The 20,763-nt window shown below is 34.6% G+C and overlaps 2 protein-coding genes across 2 annotated transcripts; both read right to left on the reverse strand.

Annotated features, from left to right (window-relative positions):
* Positions 1 to 246: 246 nt before the first annotated feature.
* On the reverse strand, positions 247 to 1,185 carry LOC145330410 (uncharacterized). Its single transcript, XM_080175047.1, has 2 exons — positions 595 to 1,185; positions 247 to 507 (listed from the first exon to the last, which is right to left on the reverse strand). Exons 1-2 carry the CDS (start codon positions 1,183 to 1,185, stop codon positions 247 to 249), a joined length of 852 nt encoding a protein of 283 aa, XP_080031173.1.
* Positions 1,186 to 7,803: 6,618 nt separating this feature from the next.
* On the reverse strand, positions 7,804 to 11,006 carry LOC145330411 (uncharacterized). Its single transcript, XM_080175048.1, has 8 exons — positions 10,910 to 11,006; positions 10,777 to 10,835; positions 10,621 to 10,668; positions 10,225 to 10,335; positions 9,293 to 9,327; positions 9,044 to 9,222; positions 8,880 to 8,953; positions 7,804 to 7,981 (listed from the first exon to the last, which is right to left on the reverse strand). Exons 1-8 carry the CDS (start codon positions 10,985 to 10,987, stop codon positions 7,804 to 7,806), a joined length of 762 nt encoding a protein of 253 aa, XP_080031174.1. The 5' UTR covers positions 10,988 to 11,006.
* Positions 11,007 to 20,763: the final 9,757 nt, after the last annotated feature.

The raw sequence follows: 20,763 nt of genomic DNA on the forward strand, positions 1-20,763 counted from the left end.
CTGCATAGGTACCTAGGAAATTTTCCTCGGAAAAAATCCCAGGTCTCGGAAAGACTTAAATCATTGAAAGAACTTGCAAAAACGTATAAAAACTTAAGTTTGCATTTCAAATGAAAAAAATCTTGCATCGATTTGAAAGTTTAAACGAAATTGTATCAAAAATTGCGTTTTTTGTCTTTTCGAAAAAAATCTGATAAATCTACCGAAAAAATAAAAAATCAAAAATAAACAAGAACGATACTCATACTAAACTTTGGGTAGATTGATCTTCAGTAGTCGTCTTGCGGAAATCTCGTTATCCGTGGCGGCGACGTTGTCTGATAATTTGTATTTGGCAACCACGGTCCTTCCACCTGGGCGCACTTCTTGAACTCGTCCCAATTTAAACTTCTTCATCAAACTTGTGCTGTCATCAACAAGCACCACATCTCCTGGCTCAAGCAGCACCTCGTTGCGGCGCCACTTGATGGACCTCAACAGCTCGGGCATGAGCTGCTCCTTGTACACCTGATGGAACTGCCTGGTCAACTCCTCCAAGTTCTCCAACCTCTTGGTAATCCTCTCCTTGCAACCGGTTTCAAACGTGCAGATTGCATCATTTGTCCTGCCTCCAAGCAAATCAGCAGGTGAAATAATTCTCCAGGTGTTGACATCTTCGCCAGCAGTGGCATAAGTCAACGGTTTAGAATTCAGCACTCTAGCTGTCTCAGCACACAACAACAGTAAATCATTGAAGGTTACGGTAGCTCCGGCCAACTTCTTGTTCAACACTCGCTTGACCAGCCCAACCTGTCTCTCCACAGTGCCAACAAATGAATGTGCAGCTGTGGGCACAAGATGCCACTCAAAATGCATCCTTGTATCCTTCAAAAGTTCATCTAGAATGCGTTTGGTACCAGCCATATTGGTACCACGATCAGTAGTAACTCTTCTTGGCATGTTGTAAAACGCCTGCAGTTTTCTCAAGCCGACCAGCACGGCTTCAGTTGAATAATCTGTCAAAACATCAATAAACACAGCCTGTGTGAATCTACAAGCTACTATCAACAACCAGACTTTGTACTTTGTCTTGGTTTTCCTGGTGCCAACGCCAGGTTTCACAACTTCTATGGGTCCCGCAAGATCCATATGGACCTCTTTGAAGGGTACTGACGGCTCCACACGGTCGGGCAGGATATTAGCCATTGCGGGACTCGAACGCTTGGCATACTCAATGGAACATGCAGCACAATTCTTGACCACTTTCATAGCCTCCATGCGGCCATGTGTGATCCAAGCATACCTTCGGCTTTGCGCCAAAGTCTTACGATGGCCTCCATGGCCCAGCTCATCGTGAGACTGTTGTAGAATCAGCTTTGCCAGCCTGTTGTGGCGGCTAAGCAAGACAACACCTGGGCTGTCCTTCATAACTTTCCTTGGGCCTCCAGCTGCGGCCTCAAGAGCTTCGTCACCTCTGGCGGCCATTTTAAGTATTGTAAATGTCCGAAGAGGAAAACATCCATCGTGACCCACTATGGGCCAACAAACCTGGACTTTGTGATGATACGGTTGAAGAGAATCGAACTTCCCCTCGGCGTCCATGGTCATCTCCTTCTCTTGGTTGAAGGATGTCAAAAACAGGTCACAAACAGAATCCAAATAAGTGTTTGTGAAAGTATAGTTCTCATAATACCTAGAACTATCATTGTTGCTACCACCATCCTCATTTGTTGCAACACCACGTTTCTTGACAAGTAACAATTTGAAAAGGTTAGCAGCCTTAAGAACTGCAGCTACAGTCCTTCTTGCCTGCTTGTAGGTCCTCCTTGCCAGCGACCTCCAGAAATCATTGTCCACCATTTGTGTGAACATTACCTTGAGCTTCGCCATCTTTGGGTTAAGCTCACTCTCAGGAATAGATGCGTTAACCTCACCCGCCGTTTTAACGGGCCACTGGTCCTGTTCCAGGCGCAACCAGCTTGGACCTTCCTGGTAAGTAGATCCAGGTTGTACATCCTCAATTGTACACAAACCTCGCGTAGCTAAATCCGCAATGTTGTGTTGGGTAGGTACCCATCTCCAATCTTCAGGGCTCGTCAACTGTTGTATTTCGGAAACACGATGACTGTTGAAGACATTTAGCATAACACTGTCACTAGATAATTGTGCTAGGGCGCAGCTGCTATCACTAAAAAATACTTTGCCAGAGATGTCAAATGGTAGGGCTCTGACAACTGTATCCACAAGCCTTGCCAAGATTAGACAAGATAGCATCTCTAACCTCGGTATAGACTCCATCTTAACTGGTGCGACACGTGACTTGGCGCAACACAAAACTACATCAAATCCTCCAGAAATTGGCCACCTCAGGTAGATAATGGCTGCATAGGCTGAGCTTGATGCATCACAAAAACCAATTACCATTGGAAGCCCCAATGGCTTATCAGGAACCATCGAACGTCTGAACAACACATTTCCAAGTGCCGCTCTGTCCTGGAGGCTGCTCACAAACTCAGACCGCAACTCTCCAGGTATAGAATCATCCCAGTCACATCCATGTATGCAAACTGAGCGCAGACATAGCTTGGATTTAAGCAACAATGGTGAAGCTAAACCCAACGGGTCGTACAATTGTTGTACGATTCTCCAAACTTCTCGTTTAGTTATCGTTTCAGGTAGACTTCTCCAGAGATCCTCCAAGTCCAGGTCCTCCAGCAACTTTCTACCTTTAATCTTCGCGCCATGGTTGGCTCTAACAGGCAAAAACAATACATCCTGTTTTGGGTCCCAAACAATGCCCAAAACTTTTGCTCTGTCAACATCATCTCCAGAATAAATAACAGATTTAAATCTGAAATTTCCAGGTTCAATCATCTGCTCCAGCTCTCGGACCAGCTGGACAGCTTCAGGTTTACTGTTATGACCGCTTAAGTGGTCATCCACGTAGGTACAAGTCTCCAATTTTACAGAAGGAGGATCTTGATACAACACAAATTCAGATCTGAGCGGCTGCTGAACATCTCTCCACACGTCTTGATTGGCTACAACGTCAGAACCTCTAATCTTCTCAGATCCATAAACATCATGAACATCCTGCAGGGATCTTCCACCAAAAATACGACCAGTGAGTCTGAGGGCGGTCACGGCCATATCGCCTGCGAGGGCCTCGCCAAAATTAACAGTTTTGGTGAGGTAAACCTCCGGCTCTCCATCAACTGTATCAGCAAAAAATACGCGTTTCAGCTGAGAATCTTCATAGGTAGCTAACAAACTATTATAAAACTTTTGGATATCAGCCACAAGCGCACACTTGTAGCTTCTGAACCGAATAAGATTGTGCATCAGGGAATATAATGGAACTGGCCCGTCCATCATAATACTGTTGAGACTCATCCCCTTGCAACAGAGGCTGCTGTTGGCGCATATCCTCAACGGCGTGGAAATACTTTCTTTATATGCACACACCAGGCTCGAATAATAAACAGGCCCAGTATAAGACAGATCTTCTGGCGACGCTTTGATATACACGCCACGAGAAACAGCTTCATTAAACACTTGGCAGAAAGTATCATATTCGCCATTTTTGACCATTCTTTGCCGGTCACGCAGGCAAATCTTGTACGCCTGCTCTGAATTATCAAACAACACACTTGGCGGCGTCTTATAAGGATATGAAGCCGTCCAGATACGGCTCTCAAGATCCAGCGTCAAACCTTCTTCAATCAGCTGCCGCTTGCGCACGTCCAAGGCGGACTGCCCGGCGGCAATGGCAGCGCAATGGCGGCAGTTCTTACAGCCGCTGCACATTGATGGCGGCTGTATTCCCAGACTCTCCGTGGAAAGGAACTCCATCTTGCTGACCTCTAGCTTAGTAGCTTTACAAGCGACAGGATTAGCAACAGTCCTACCGTCTGCAGACACAACTAGATAACCTGTACCAAATAAGCTTCTGTACAGTCTAGAATCACCAACCATTTTATCTGCACACGGGAACATAGCTGGTGTCAGGTGCCCAATAAGAACATCTATCTTACCATCAACCATAGAGAAATTATCAGGCTTCATATCGAAAATCTCGGCGGCGGCTGCAGGATCAATAGAACGTAACCCTTCGTCAGTACCAATGCTGGGCACTACCGCCGCCTCCAGAATATGGCAATTCCGGTTGCGGTCAACCAAGCAGATTTTAACCGTAGGACATGCTTGGCTCTTTCCATCCGCCAAAGAAATAGTAGCTGTGCGACCAGTTGATGGCAACTCTAACTTCTTGGCGATACTTCTAGAAATTAGTGTGAGATTTGCTCCACTATCCCACATCGCGTTGACGGTGACTTGGCGTTTGTCAGCCGCCACGGCTGGGAGCTGCTGCAACATCAGCATATAATTGTTCTTGCTGAACAATTGTGATTCATAAACTGCCGCAACTTGTCCACCAGCAACAGATTCATGTAATAATGAATTATGAGGCTGATTGCAGCTGTCTATGGTACAGCTGCCAAGTCTATCGGCCTTAGGACAATCAGCAACCCTGTGTCCCTTTTGAAGGCAAAGCAAACAGGCGCCGATCTTCTTGATAAAGTTTTTACGTTCAGGAACAGACAGATCCCTAAACTTAGAACACTTAAACAACAAGTGTTCAGAACTGCAACCTTCAGACGGGCAAGGCTGTTTCTTCTTGGTCTTTGCTGGAGACCCAGGTTTACCTACGGCTGTAGCTGCTGCCGCAGGATTACCCTTCTTCTTAGAGGGGGTGTCCGTATCAGTCGAGCACCGCATTAAAATAGCGCCCCTCTGTTCTTCGATAATCTGCATCAACTTTGGCACATTTGGGACGTCCATTGAGCCCAATGCCAAATTAAGCTTGTCTTGAAAGTCTCGAGGTAACTTCTTGGATAACATCTCCAGAAGGATCACGGTCAACCACTGGCTGGTGGTAACCTCATCATCTTCATCATCTTTAGTCAGCTGCTCCAGCTGGCTAACTGCACCACCGAACTCTGCTAACACAGTCACAATCTGGTTGGAGTCCGACGGCTTAGACTTTTTCTCCCATTGGTTGAAAAGGCAGAGCATTTGACGTGTCTTAGACTTGAAACGCGAGTCAAGGTAAGCCCACTGAGATTCATGCAATTGAATCTGAGTTAATTGGAGTCTCAGCTCTTTATTTTTACAGACCTTCTCACTGCTCAACAATAACTGCAAATACGACGGGTCCTGTCCTACAGTAAGCTTTTTAAAATTGTCTTTAAAACTTACGTAAGATGCTTCCTGGCCGTCGAATGAGGGGAGAAGCCGCTCGTCAACACGATTCATATATCCTGGCGTGAACATAGAACCGGTGGCGAACTGTGGTGTGCCAAACGGTGACACAAATGGCGATGCTGCTGGGGCACCCGCCGTCGTCGTGGGTGGCTTCACAGGTTCAAGCTTAACCTCAGCCAATTGTTTCATCAATGCAGACAAAGTGTTTATAATTGGATCGGGCAAGGGAAAATATGACCCTTTAATAACTTTCACGATCTTCAAGCATCGATCATATAGTTCAGCCTGATGGTTAGGCAAATTACCACCAACTAAATCAACAACACTTTGAATGTCACTAAGCTCTTCTATGGCATCAAGAGCATCCTTCAAGGCACTATAGTCTTTTTGCACAGTAACTATATCAGAATAAATGTCACTAAATTCATCAAGCTCTTGGATTCTCACACCAAGCTTGCTAAAACCGACCATGATGCTGTCGAATGTTTCGAACTTGTCGTGGACAAGGATTGACTCCTTAGTGAGATGTCTAACATCAAGTTCTGAAGTATCACTGACCAACTTCATCACTCTACTTAGCTCACTGGTTAGGGCCTCAACGGCTGGGCGCAGCCGCTTTCCCAATTGATCACCTTTATTCTTTTTAGGACCCATGATTGTCACTAAAGTTAACTGTACTGATTATGACTATAATAATGTGTGGTAAGGTATCACAACCAACACATTCACAAAACTTCTCAGATTCTTCTTAGCTGCATCTGTTCTGTCTTGTTTTCATTGTTTCGGAACGCAATGCCTAGCCGTTCTCGAAATCTTATCTTGAAGCCCTCCGAATGACCAACATAGTGAAGTTTACGAATGTGTATTTATTACCATGAAAACAGTAAGTCTAAAACAAAAATATAAGAATTAATTACATAAAATTAATTGTTATTATTTTTTTAGCATCGAGGTTGCGTGATTTTAATTTAATAAAAAATATGAATTTTCTAAAAAACTTAAAATTGGCACGAATCATATTAAATCGCATCAGAAATTGATAATTTTAGAATAAAATAATCAATAATATAAAAGTCAATATTCGTATATCAAAACTTAGCAGTTAAATGGTCTATTTGCTGAAAAATTAATGATTTAAATTTCTTCATAAAATTGTACCATTCTACGCTTATTTTCAAGAATTAAAAGATAAATTCTTACCACATATGATGTCAAACTAAGCAGGAAGGCTTATTTGAGATCTTCCACATATCAGAGCGCATGTATATTCAAGCAATACATTATTTTCATTCACGTAGCTCCTCACATGGGAAATATCAAAGGAAAAGTGCGCGTCTCTTTTGTTTGTTTACAAGCCACGCGCGGAGATAGTTAGGAATGCCACGTAACACACTCATTCTCTGGGGAATTCTGGTGTAAGGAAAAAGGGATTAATGGGTTCGAACTTGCCGGGGAATACAAGAAATACATACCGACACACTGAAGTCTAAACCAATCAGAAGTCCTCTTTCATTACAATTTTCTTCATTTAAACAAAAAGAGTGTTTTCACAAAGTGACTTATTTCCAATGTATTTAAATAAGTTTTATTTAATTAAAATGAAAAGAATGAAAACCATACACATAAAAGATACATACTTTTAAAAAATATTTTAAAAAAATAAGTTTGAATAATCTTATATTATATCATATTTGTATATGTGACAAAAATAAATTTGTTGTATTGCATATACATTTGTTGTCATCTAAAAATGTTTATGTGGTTTAAATAAGTGATAGAAAACAAACATGATAATGTTAATTCATTGATATATTGTAAAGAATTAACTTTTTAATGAACTAATTTAGATGAAATCAAAAGGCCTAATTTTACTCTATACCAGAATACAATATTTATGAAGCAAAACACTCTAAAAGCTACGAATTTTACCCAAATAAATAAAGACCTTTTGCTCTGATCAAAAAGGACCACAGCAACAGTAAAAATTAATTTTTAAATCCCCCCAAAAAAGTTTATTGGGGACTTAATTCAAATTTAGGCTCTGCAGTTTGATTCTACTGGTTTCATAGTATATTTTTGATATATGTTTTAAAAATAGGTTAAAAACAGTTTAAATAAGGAAATCAATGTTTGTGAATACACTGATATGTAAACATAAATGTACCATTCCAGTTTCGCCTCTATTGAAAGTAGAATGGTACATTTCAAAAATCGTATTGGTGTTGATGATATCATCACCTAGAGAGGGGAAAGTGGAATGGTAGATTATGCTTTTTAGAGAGTCAAAATGTAATCATAAATTATATTTCTGCTTCTATAAAAATGGATTCAACTCCCTACCTGTGTAATATGGTTAGATTCTGATTTAAATTATAATTATCTTAAAATTGCTATTGAATTGAGGGATAGATAGATTAAGGGGTTGTGAGTAAGACATACATTAGGCCTTATAAGAGTTTTACTATGAAGGAGCCAAGTAGTTAATAGGTTATTACTGCTCAAACATAAGCTCAAGTAGTTGGACACATAGACATCCTGTCTATTCAATTAATAATGTAAATCCTAATTTTCCTTCATAGTATCTGGTTTCTTCTTTCTTACATCTTTTTCTGATGTTTCATTAACATCAGTAGGAATGGTTTCTTTTTGGATAAGTTCTTCCTCAGCTTCTGATTTCAATGGTTTGTCTTCAACTTTATTACTTCTTATTATGTCTAAAAGCTCCTCTTTTTGTAATTCACTAAAAAAAAGGCAATATCATTGATTGTTTCTAAATTTTATATATTATAATTAGAAATTAAATTTATGAAAAATCATGAAATCTTCACAATCAAACTGTTTTAAACCTAATTTTGAAAGGTATATACACCTGTAGAATCATACTACAGAGCTAAAATTGAGAATAATACCCCACATCCAATTTATTAGGATTTTAAAGATTTTTTTTTAATATAGATTAAGTAAATTTTGCTGAATATTGATATTTCTTATCTTTATGGGTAAAATTCTTACTTAAAAAGCATTTTTCTTCATTATACTATTATATGATATATTATATATATTATATTATTAATCATTTGTATGATTAAAATATAATGATAGTAAAATTAGCTCTTTTGATTTTATTTATAGTATTTTATTAAAAGTTAAAGATGTAGGATATATATTTGAATTAACATACAAACTGAAGATTCAGCATTAACCATTGACAAAACTAGAATTCTTTTATTTTAAAAAGAGTGTTTTCACAAAGTGACTTATTTTCATCATAATTAAATTAAAATGTAAAGATTGAAAACTATACACATTTCAGATTAATACTTTTTTAAAATAATTTAAAAAATAAGTTTGAATAATCTTATTTTACTCTATACTAGCCAGGGACAAAGGAATGATATTCTGACAAACAATACTAAAGGAAAATTCCCCCACAACCCCCTTCCCCTTTTCCTTCCCTTCATATCCACCCCTCTTCACTCATATGAGAAAACAAAATATCTATAGTAAAAAATAAACTTTAAAATCCAAATAAAAATGAATGTGGGCTTTTAGCTCTGCAGTATGATTCTACAGGTATTAGAGTATATTTTTTTTATAAAAGGTTAAAAACAGTTTAATGTTTTGTGTTTGTTACATACCAGCCATTGTTGATTAAGATGTCCATGATATTAATATATCCATAAATGGCCGCCAACTGTAGAGGAGTTTTTTGCTAAATAAGAAAAATTCTTTTATTACAGAAGTTATTACAATCTATGAATTTTAAATAACATAACAATTTAAATAGTTATAACTTATGCACCTCTTTATTTTTTAATGAAATAAGCTTCATCTTTTTTTCTTTCAATGTCGCAAAGATTGCATTAATTCCAGCAACATTTCCAGACTTTGCAGCAATATGAAAAGCTGTATTTTCTTGACTGTCTTTCTTATAGACATCAATATTCTTTGTTGACGACAACATTTCAATCAAATTTCTTACTAGATGTAAAATAATACTTTGAATTAATTATAAATATTTCAAATATATAAATTAACACATTATATTTACCTTTAACACCCTCTTCAGTATTAGTATAATGTAAACTAAAAAAAACAGTATATACGATTAAAAGTACCATTACATTAACAAACTTTAACCCTTAATAGTCGGGGAGGAGGGAATTTTCTATCTCATTTTCTGTGTGTGAAAGATAGACGGCTATAACTGAGCTGTGAATTTTAAAGTATGGGTAATACACATAACTGAGAGTTGGAATTTTTTTATTATCTCCATTCTGGCGGGCATAGGTTGCCAGCAAACCTGGTAGGGTCATCCAGGTAAAGAGCACAAATATTTTTGAACTTAATAAACAAAGCATTTTACCTAACCAAAATACTAAAATATCCTCTGCAGTAAACTCTTATATAAAATATATGTGTTCAAGTCAATTTCAGGTTCCAGGTATGATCCTGCAGGTCCTGATCCTCCAGGTCTCCAGAAATCTTTAAAAGCCTCTTGTGACCGCATTTTTTTAGACTTCAAATTTTAAACTTAAGCTTTTCTTATATGTCTACATAACATATTAAAATTTCATAAAGATCCAACGCTGTTTTACCGCCAACCGCCGAAATTTATGTTTTGAGATTTTTAATATAGAATTTACAATTTACATAAAGATAATTTATAAACATTTTCTGAAAAAAAAAATTCCAGATTCAAAAATAAGAAAATGATAGCCTTTTGAAATTTTTAAGTAAAAAAGAACCTAAAAACAAAAATTGTAAAATAAAAGTGTGAAGGAAGCAAAAATTGACTTTGACTCCATTATCATTCATTATCATACATTATCATACATGCATCAAGTTATCTAGCCCTCAAGCTCTTATAGGAGCTGAGATAATAGGGGGGGCATTGAACGCTTCCCAACTCAACACCCCCAACCGATAAAGGTGTGGCAAGATGCCCGACTGTTAAGGGTTAATTTAGAGATTAGGTACAACCTGCAAGCAATATGAATAGGATACTCTCCATTACATTCTTCATTGACATTAACTCCATGGTTTATTAGTGTTTTTAGTGTTTCAATGCTATTTTCAGAAGATAAATAATTTCTGAAAATAATAGATAAAAGGAGTTTATTTAGAATATTTCCAATTTATAAAGAATTCAATACTTAGCTTATCTTTCACAATTTCAATCAAATCTAATAGTTAATTTTCGTAAAAGCCAAAAACATTTGCAATAATTTTTAATAAAAGGACAAAAAAGATATGTGAATTATAACTGATTAAAATTAATTGTAAAGAAACACAGTAACCTTGCATCAGATATAATATTTAGTTTTTATGTATATGTATAATTTTTTATTTAATTTACAATTCAAGAATAATTCATACCTAATTGCATAAATAAGAGGAGTGTCCATGCCATTTTCAGTTTTGTAACTAAAATGTATTATTGTAATTAGTGCATGATTTGATGGAATACAATTTCCTAAAACTGTATTAATTTAACTCTCATTTAAAATACAAACATTTTAAAATTTTACTTACTTTTTATTTAACTGTTTCATACATTTATTAATTTCATCTTGAACACCTGTCTTAATAGCCTGGATTTTTTTAAAGAAAATTTTAAAGTTATTTTGTAAGATTTTTTTTTAATATAGAAGAAAGCATTTTATACCTTATAAACATTTTCTAGTGCACTGGGATGATGTTGTGAAACTTCAACATAAAATCTAGCTTTGTTTTTCTCATCCATTTCTGTGGCTATACAAAAAAAATGCCTAACTTAATTTGGGAGAATGATCTTTTGATCAATACATTTACTTCGTAATTCCATAAAAAAATTATTACCTTTTTTTATTTGATGTTCCTCATGTTGTTACTAATGCAAGAATGAATATAATTCATACTTTCTAAAAACAACTCAAATTGATGAGATAAGTTTTATGTTTATTCAGTGTTGTTAAAAAAAATGCAAATTTCATCTACCACAGTTTAGTTAAAGAAAGTCTTTCAAAATTTCCATATACCTAATATGTCTTAAATGCCTATAAATTGATGGCATGAAAGCTGGATAAAATTGTCCGTATTTTGTCAACTTGTGGCAGATATAGTGGTAAATTTCTTGCATTCTTAATTTTATATTTATTTTAACTTTGCCCTGAATGGCAATTTAGATTGGTTGACCTAAACTTTACTGTTTCTTTGTTAATATTGTATCTGGCATCAGGAGTGTTTAGAAGAGGTTTAATCAATGTTGATAATTATTTATTAGCAGCTGTAGATTAAACAGACATAGGTAGGTAGTTTGTGACTGCTGTTATTTCATTTCAAGTGATTATCACCTGCAAAAATATTTTTATATTTTTATACAGTAAATAATAACTCTCTGTAATAGGATTAACTTTTTATGTAAGATAAGTTTTATTATTTTAAAAACAATATTTCTTATCACTTCAATATTTAGACAAGGTTATACATAACTCTAAATTCTCTATTTCTCCTTGCAACTAAATTGCAAGTAATCATTTTTTTTGTTGGATAAATTCTTTTTGATTTGGTTAGCAGAAAAGTTATTTGATCTTTTTTAAGTGCAATAAGTTTTTTTTTTCACTCTGCAAACGAATGAAGTTTAAATATACAAACATTAACCATTAAAGGTCCTTGAACGCCCCCATTCAGTCCCCATTGTCTAAGTGTGAACGATATTTCTTTTTTCACCTCTAATAGAACCACCGACCGATTAAGGTTCGGAAAGTGCACAACTGTTAAATTAAGGGTAAATGGCTTGAAATAAAATGTTTAGAAATTTCCAATATATATATTCTGAAAAGATTTGATTTTAACGAAAGGTCAGGAGGCTGCTTTATCATTTCACCTGCATAAAAACTATCTTTTTCTTTAGAATACACTTTTAAAATACTTGACTTTTTTTTAGTATTGTATTATTACGTACGTCCGTAACAGTTAGCTCTTTTCCTTAATTTAGACTTGCTAGAATTGTACCATCGAATTTGCAGGTTGATTTTCACAATGGTTAGGAGGGAAGCGTATAAACTCTATAATCGTACTAGAAAGTCCGTACGTCCATTTAAAACATTCTACTGTTTAACTTTTATATGTTATGATTATCCTATTCATAAAATTTTTGGGATGAAGATTCTCATGACAACTTGGTACATTATTAAGAGCGAGGCTTATCTATAATTAAATCTCAAAAATAAAAGTATGTCCTGTAACAACTTCATGTACAATTTTTTAAGACTTACAAAATTCACAAGAGTTATTGTTCATTTGTCCTTCTTTCTGATCTTAGAGCTCCGCTTTTCAGGATTTTGTCATCCTAGAAGTGTGTGTGTGGCATAAGGTATCAGACTTTGGATCTAGGGATTGCAGGTTCGAGTCCTGTCATACTTAATTGTAAGGACTAGATAGTACTAGGAATCAGTATTCAAAAACTCCGATAAAATAACATCTATAAATACATATAGAAATTTGTAGTAAAGTAGCTAAAAATCAATATGTTTAAACGGTCCTTCAGACTTTCTGGTAACGCAACTCCTAAATTGATGACAAGAATTGTAGAAAAGCTTCAAAATTAACAATTTAAATTTTGGAAATGTGCATGCGGCAGAATAGAATGTAGAATATAATGTCAATTGTTTGTAGCAATTATAACTTAACCCTTACAGTTGGGGCCCCAATTCCCACCTTAATAGATCGGGGGGGGAGGGGGGGGCTCTCTCAGACCGCTCCTTAGCCGCTAAATTTTAAAACAGCTGTAGAGCGGCCAATTTTGCAGCTAGGATGACCAACTTTTAGGACAAACTTTTGTTTTTCATAACAAAAAAATTACTTTTTCTGATCATCGCCGAAAAACGGCAAATAACGGAAACCGCCATTTTCGGCGGTTACGGCGGTAAAACGGCGGTTGGCATAAACGGTCATAACACCACTTTTCTCAGATGGTCATTGATATCTAAGTATTCACCAAAAAAAATTTAGGTTTCTACCTTATACACAAAAGTCATAATGTAGAAATTAAGATTTATTTAGAATTTTTTCAAATTTTTTTTGCTACCCAACCGACTTTGACCGGACACCACGACCGACACAGACCAGATATCCTAATAAAATCAACTATTGCCGACGTATAATTACTAAACTTAAAAAGTCATGAAGTTACAGCTCTCCATCTTACCTACAAAAAAAATGAGATTTAAAAAACTAGAGGGTGGGCTCTCTGAGCCCCCCCCCCCCCCGATCTGTAAGGGTTAATAATTACAATTTGTGGAATGTAGTCTTATATTTACTGTGTGTTTAAAGAATGATTTTAAAAACCTAGGGATATATGATAACAGCAATAACGGATATGACTTGATCCCCCCTCAAATCTGTAAGGGTTAATATTTTAAAAGTGTTTATTTTATGTTCGTTTGTTTTAATATTTGGTTCCAGAGTTTAGCTTTTGTAAATGTTATCAATCATATTTGTTAAAGAAATAAATCTAGATTTAATAGGAAACTTTATTAGTTTTAAGGTTTTTACAGTTCAAAATAAATAATTTAATAAATAAGTTAAATAAATTACAAAATACATATATTTGTGTATGTATAGACAACGAGGAATGGGACTGTAAATTACTCTGGTACCCAAAGTTTTATAACCACGTTGTTATAAGTTGGCTCAAAAACTTTGAGTTCTTTTTAGTAAATTTCGATTGGTTAGTTACAAATTGTGGTATCCAAACTTATCAACCAATGATCTAAACAACTTAAGGAGTGATATCATCATTTGGGGATGCACATCAATTTATCGTCTATTGTCTTATCCATTAAGATTCTTGGCTTGTAAGGAAAAAAGGAAGAGAGTAGAATTAACCAATATATTTGTAAAATATTTGTTAGAATCATAAACCCTTGTCCCTGTGTATTTGCTGAACTATAGACCACAAATTACTTTATTAAATAATTCATTTATATTTAGATAATGGGGAAATGGTTGTTCTTTATCATACTGTACACTATTTCAAATGAATACTAATGGATTTACCAGGGAGGAAGCAGGGAGTAAGGGAGGGGACAATGGGCAGTTAATTCAATTTTATAGTTGTGACCCTTTAAGGTTGAAAACCCAGATATTTCCAGATAAAACAAGTATTTGCAATATAGCAACCTTTAGTGGAAATTTTTGACTTTTTGAATTGTTTTTAATTCGAGATGCACCATCATTAAACTGATGCTTAACTACAAGCCTTTGATTCTAGAGATCAAAACCCTTGTTTACAATTCATTTCCATAATTGTTATTATCTAAACTTCGGAAAATTAAGGAAACATACCATTTTACTTTTACAACATCTTTTACCCAAATTTTTTTATTGTATTTATTAAAAAGCTTAGACATGAAAAAGCCTTTAAATAATTATATTACAAAACTTACTAAAACAATTACCTTTCTACAGAACTTTTAACTCAAGTTATTTCATTTAACGAAATAAAAATGAGATACCTTGCGTCAAAATTTCATACTACATAAATAAAATAGTTGAGAACATAAGTACATCTTAATTTTAAAGATCTTAAGGTTTAAGTAACATATCTTAGGATAACTGGTAGCTGCGCTCCTAGCATCCAGGACAGAAAAATAAAATAACACCACATTGAGATTTTAATGATAAACAAACCTTGAACAACTCAGGACTTCGTGAATTTTCCTTAAAATTTTGAAATTAATCGGATAATTAATTACAGAAATATTAAGCTAAAGACAAAAAACTTTTGCCTTTACATTAAATCAATAAGAAACATCTAACATGTCTAAAGTAACGAAAAGAGCTAACCGTTACGGACGTACAAATGTGCGGGATCTAATTATAGGAAGGCTTTGCTCATAATAACTAATAATCTTAATATAATTTCTTTCTACAACGCACTAATCGGAATGAATTTACATTAAACAAGAATTAGATATAAAAAATGTAATGATTAAATTTACAAAATAATTTTAAAAATCAAAATATTCTGTCTGCTTGTTATTGTTTAGTTTTTTGTTGACGCGCTAGTTTGCCGCAAGATTATGCATGATTTTGCGTGACGTCATTCATAATTGGTCCCCAAGATTGGTTAGAAACTGCTAAATTCTTGCATGTTCCCTTTAAGCCAGTCCCCAAAGTCTGAGACTCCTAAAAATTGAATATTCGATCCATTGTCCCCTCCCTTACTCCCTGGGGAGGAAGGGAGGGGACAATGGATCGAATATTCAATATTTAGGGTCTAAAACCTTGGGTACCAGCTCAAAGTGTTCATGAAGGATTTTTGCTGAATTTGGGGACTTTGGGTACTGGCACACAATTGTCGCAGAAATTGTTATAAATCTAGCAGACAAAAATAAATAAAAACAATTAACACAATTTTTAGCAGACAAAACATTTATATAGTATAAAATTATTTCGGCTAGTTCTAACAAATATTTAATTCAAAGAAAATGTCATTTCATGTCTAGAAACTTTGCTGTGATATTTGCATAAAAACAATCTAAGAACCCTTCGTGTATTCTTGAATTTTGGAGAATAATATAGGAGAAGGGATGAAGAAGTTATAAGAGCTATTTTCTAGTGATTAATTACAGAATGTTTACTTCATTGTGATGTACTGATAAGCTAATTTATAAGTATAACCTATTTTTCTTAGAACTCTTTCTCATTTTAAGTTTTCTAATTTAGATAACCATAAACATTTTATGATTTCCTTCAAATTTTCTGGATAAATCTGGTTTTCATGGCCTTTCAGCAAAAACTCTTAAATTGAATTAATTGTTCATTGTCCCCTCCCTTCCTCCCTGGGATATAGAATACATGGATATTGTGGAATATTCGCATGCCTTGATATAAGTTCCTCCCAGCTGGCTAATATAACTCTTATGACTTCAAAAATGAATCAGGCAATCAGATTTAATATTAAACACTATTTAAAAGTCTATTGGTAAATCATTGTTGTTTTTTTGTCTTATCGTCGTGGGAATTTATGTTAAAGTAAATATGATATATATTGTACCTAACTATTACATGAATCATCATACAAGTTTAAAATCTATTGTGTGCATTTATATGTGCTGTATGTACGGACCGGTCATTGATGAAGAAAGGTTTTCAAAAGGTTAACTTTTGTATAATAATATTATACAACCATTTGCATATGACCATTATATCGTGTTGATAAAAATATGTCTAAATAAAATAAATGAGTTTTAAATCGTAGTTTTTGGCAACTTACTTGCTGTCCAAAAGGTTCATCTATTTTTAAGTATATATTTTGTGTTACAAAAATAAAGGATTTTCAGCCGCCCAATATCTGGACGGCTGAGGCTGTATAGATGGCTGTGTTGACTTACTGCCAATTACAGCTTTGTCTTCACTAAGATTGTGCGAGGGTTCACGCTTTTAAGGGGGGGGGGAGGGTATATTTCAATTAATCTCACAAAATTTTTATTTTAACTTGGGGGTATATTAAAAATTCAACAATTAAGAGAGGGAGGGGGGGGGGGGGGGCTCCCATGAATTTTTTATAACTAAAAAACCAGTTTGAATGAAGTAAAACTTTCCACAAGTAAATTTCAGCCTTCGATGTTTTGAAAAAAGTTTTTAATTTACTTAATACCAACGAGCTTTCATGGATTCTTTTACCTTGATAAATGTATAGCATAGCACTAAATAAATAGTAAAAAACACATAAATACAAAATATAATTCAGGAATGTATGGATATGTATAATGGACATATATGAACCAGTATTTTTTTACTTACAGGATATAAGCGATGCTAACTTTTTTAATAGCAAAGTATATGTATAAACAAGGATGACTACATCTATAAGTAGGGAAGTAGGGCCATTGTTTTTTCCCTTTGCTACTTTTTGTTCATTGAAAACACAAGCGTTAAAACACAAGGGAAAATAATGTATAATATGTTTTACTGTGATGACAGACATAAAAATTACCATTGTTATAGAGTAGCTTTATCCAGTATGACTACGAAACCAATTAATATCAGCTGGATTAGAACTGGTTTTCAGCCGTACTGAACAATCATGTATAGCATATTATTACAGAAAATTTTCAACAAATATTTAAATACAAATTACAGTTTTGTTAGACCACACCTTCGGCCCCTCGGGGTTAACACGACTGGTTTTAATCTTATATTCTTTTATTTTTATATCTACGAAAAGCTGTCTATAATACGATGCGATGAATAACCATTCTTGAATTATCTGTTTATTTACTAATACATCTATTCCTGAGGAAAACCAAATAAATGTTTAATTTATACGGGCGCGTCAATGGATGAAAGCAAGTATTAATGTTTAGGTGTCTCTTCCATTCCGTCAAAATTATCGTCCTCACATATTAGCACAATAATAATTATGGGGTATAGTCCCTTTCGTTGCAACGCTCCTTAAGGAGCGTTTCTGCGTATTTTCACAGTAGCTTTTCTCATATTTCTAGGCAATCACCTAACCAACTATAACCTAACCTAAAATAACCTATGAAAAAAGGGGCGTTGCCACAAAAGGGGCTATACCCCAATTATGTTAAATCTTTTAAACATTAAAATTCTTCGAAATTTTTCTCCATTGCCCCTAGATGCCTCTGCAAGCCTTAGAAAAATCAACCTAAAATATACCCTAACTTTTGTCAAAGCATTCAAACAGGTTTAAATTTAATGCTTATTCGCAGTGTTTTGACAGTGTAAAGCTTAGCGAAGCTTTTCTATAATTAGGGTTGGTCCTTTCATCCGTCCATTATCCTGTATCGACTATAGGGCAGGTTCATATCAGAATTAGACAAAGAGGGGATGTGCAACATATAAAACTAACTTAATAAAAATTTCTGACCCAAAAAGAATTTTAAAAAATTGATATTTAGAATGCGACCACTTAAAAATGTATTTTATTAATAAAAAATATGCAAAGACGACATTCAAGTTCTCTCCACTTATTATCTCAGTTCATATTAGTGCTAGAGGGCTAAATATTTTTGTTGATTTCCCCAGTTATATAATGAATTTCCGACTATAAGTCAGTCAAAGTCATATTTTGCTTCCTTACCCTTTATTTGCCAACCTTTTACCAACGCCCATACATTCAATTGTGTAGCTATTTGACAATGAGAGTAAAATATTTATTAAATCAGAACTATGGCTTCATGGTGCTCCCAGGAAAGACCTTAAGGAGTAGAATCAGGAACTTTTGTCTGTTTAAAAATATTTTGTTCCTAACCTTAGAAATTACTAAAAAACCACCATTTTTTAAGGTTTATTGAGAATTATCCAATCTGTAGAGGTTTTTTGAGATTTTCTCAGGCTAGGAACAAGATTTTTTGAAACAGTCAAAAGTTCCTGATTCTACTCCTCAAGGCCTCTCCTGGGAGCACCATGAAGCCATAGTTCTGATTCAATAAATTTTTGACACCCATTGACAAATAGCTATACAATGAAATGTCTGGTCATTAGCGGTTTTTAGACTTAGGATAAATTTTAAATCATCCAGAGGTGTATTATACTCATAAAAATCATTTGCACAATCACATCCCCGCTTTGGTCTCAGAAAAAAATGTCCAAAATCGACCCACCCTAATCGACAAAGACCAAATTGCATAACTTTTGTGTCACTTTTGATTCCTGCGACGTCATATAATAAGAGGAGAAGTGGGAAAGTAAACCCCTAAAAAAGAGATGGAGAATAAGATGTCAAAAGTGGTGCAAAAAATATGAAGTTAGGTCTTAATCTCCTGTATCAAGCAGTTTTTCAACAAATTTACTTACAATTTTACTGCGACTCCTATACATTTATATTCTGATTTTTCTGTTCTGACACTATACAAGTTTTAATGTCCATTTGGCGTTTGTCCTACCGTTTCAGTGTTTTGCTTTTATGGATGTTGTCATCCTTGTTATTTACAAAATTTTCTGTATTAAATTTTTTTTGGAGGTTTTAAATGGACATTAGTAATAAATATGATCAATAGACGGTAAATTAAAGAACACTCTGCATTTAGTATTTTATATATATTCATATTTTACAGTTCCTTATAAACAAAATACATATTAATTTTTGATACTTAAAAAACTTATATAAAAAGCTTTAGAATTATGTAGATGTGCTTTAATTAGCTAGTAAATGTGATTTAGGACATTTTTTTTTAACAACCACACAGTAATAAGAGAGGAGACTTTTATTAAGTTTTAAAATATCTTTATATTTCATAAAAAAGAAAGAAAATATTAACATACAAAGCATCTAATCATATCATTGAAATAAAAATCAGATGGGTAACGGGGCAGATACAGCAAAATAAACTTCCCTTCCAAATTATTTAATTAAAAAAAATAGAGGAAGGGGGGTATGGGGCTCTTTTAGGAGTTTGGAGTAGGGTTGGGCTGGATATTTTTTTGGCCGGATACCAGATATCCGTCTGATTTCTAAACCCGGATATCTGGTTCCGGCCGGATATCTGACCAACGTTCGATATCCGGCAAATTACCAGATATATAATAACTGGATATCCGGCGTCGAAAATCAGCTGGATATCATGTAACCGGAGAGTTTTAATATTCGGTACCCGGCCGGATATTGAAAATTACCGGATATCCGGCCCAACGCTAGTTTAGAGTGATAATGAATGGACCCAAAACACAAATAGGAAAGATAATGACATTGGGTTGTTTATCACACTGGTCCCCAAAGTTTTATAATAACGTTTTCTTATTGGTTGGCTTAAAAACTTTGGAGACTTTTTACTGAATTTTGAGTGTCCAAACGTTTCAACTTCTAATTGTAATCTACAGAAGAGGTAACTATTTGTATCAGCATTGGGGATGTACATCAATTTATCGGCTGTTGTCTTATCCCTTTAGATCCCAGGAAAAAGAAAAAGAAACCAATCAATCAAACTAACAAACAGATTAAATAAATTAGATATTATCATTTTATTTAAAAACAAGGATGACAACATCCATAAAAGCGAATCTCTGCCTATATGTACAAAATTGTAAGTAAATCTGATTAAATACAGGGTCCTACGACAAACGCAGGAGTCCCAAACGTCGGATTGGACAAACGCAGGAGTGGACACTTAACCTAACCAAACCTATTTTAGACCATCTTATAGGTTTTTAAAATGCCTAACCCCTGCGGGGGGCTTATTTGTACATTCATATTTTAACCTAACCTAATATGTATAGAAATACTTAATCAAATTTATGTTTTAATACTTCTGCGTTTGTGACTCCTACGTTTGTACTGTAACCAAATACAGGATACTTTTTAAGGACATACTGAGTTGACGTTTTTAGGACTTGTTTATAGAGATGCTTTGCTTATCACATTGTACCTTGTTGTAATAGGAATCAGTATTTAAAGAATCAGATAGATAGGATAATTTTAACATACAAAAATTTTGTTGTCATAAAGTAAAAGAATCATCTTGTTTTAAATGAACGTACGGACTTTCTGGTAACGTATAGAATTGCTTC

This window comes from Acartia tonsa, chromosome 10 (assembly GCF_053477335.1).
Source record: "Acartia tonsa isolate MP-2025a chromosome 10, ASM5347733v1, whole genome shotgun sequence".
In the NCBI taxonomy this organism is placed as follows: Eukaryota; Metazoa; Arthropoda; class Copepoda; order Calanoida; family Acartiidae; genus Acartia; species Acartia tonsa.

Coding starts and splice junctions, on each gene's coding strand:
- LOC145330411 (XM_080175048.1), bottom strand. CDS start 10,987: ATGGATGAGAAAAACAAAGCTAGATTTTATGTTGAAGTTTCACAACAT. Junction 9,328..10,224: donor CCTATTCATATTGCTTGCAG/GTTGTACCTAAT, acceptor TGTTTTTTTTAG/TTTACATTATACTAATACTG. Junction 9,223..9,292: donor TACTGAAGAGGGTGTTAAAG/GTAAATATAATG, acceptor TTTTACATCTAG/TAAGAAATTTGATTGAAATG.
- LOC145330410 (XM_080175047.1), bottom strand. CDS start 1,185: ATGGCTAATATCCTGCCCGACCGTGTGGAGCCGTCAGTACCCTTCAAA. Junction 508..594: donor TTGGAGGCAGGACAAATGAT/GCAATCTGCACG, acceptor CAGTTCCATCAG/GTGTACAAGGAGCAGCTCAT.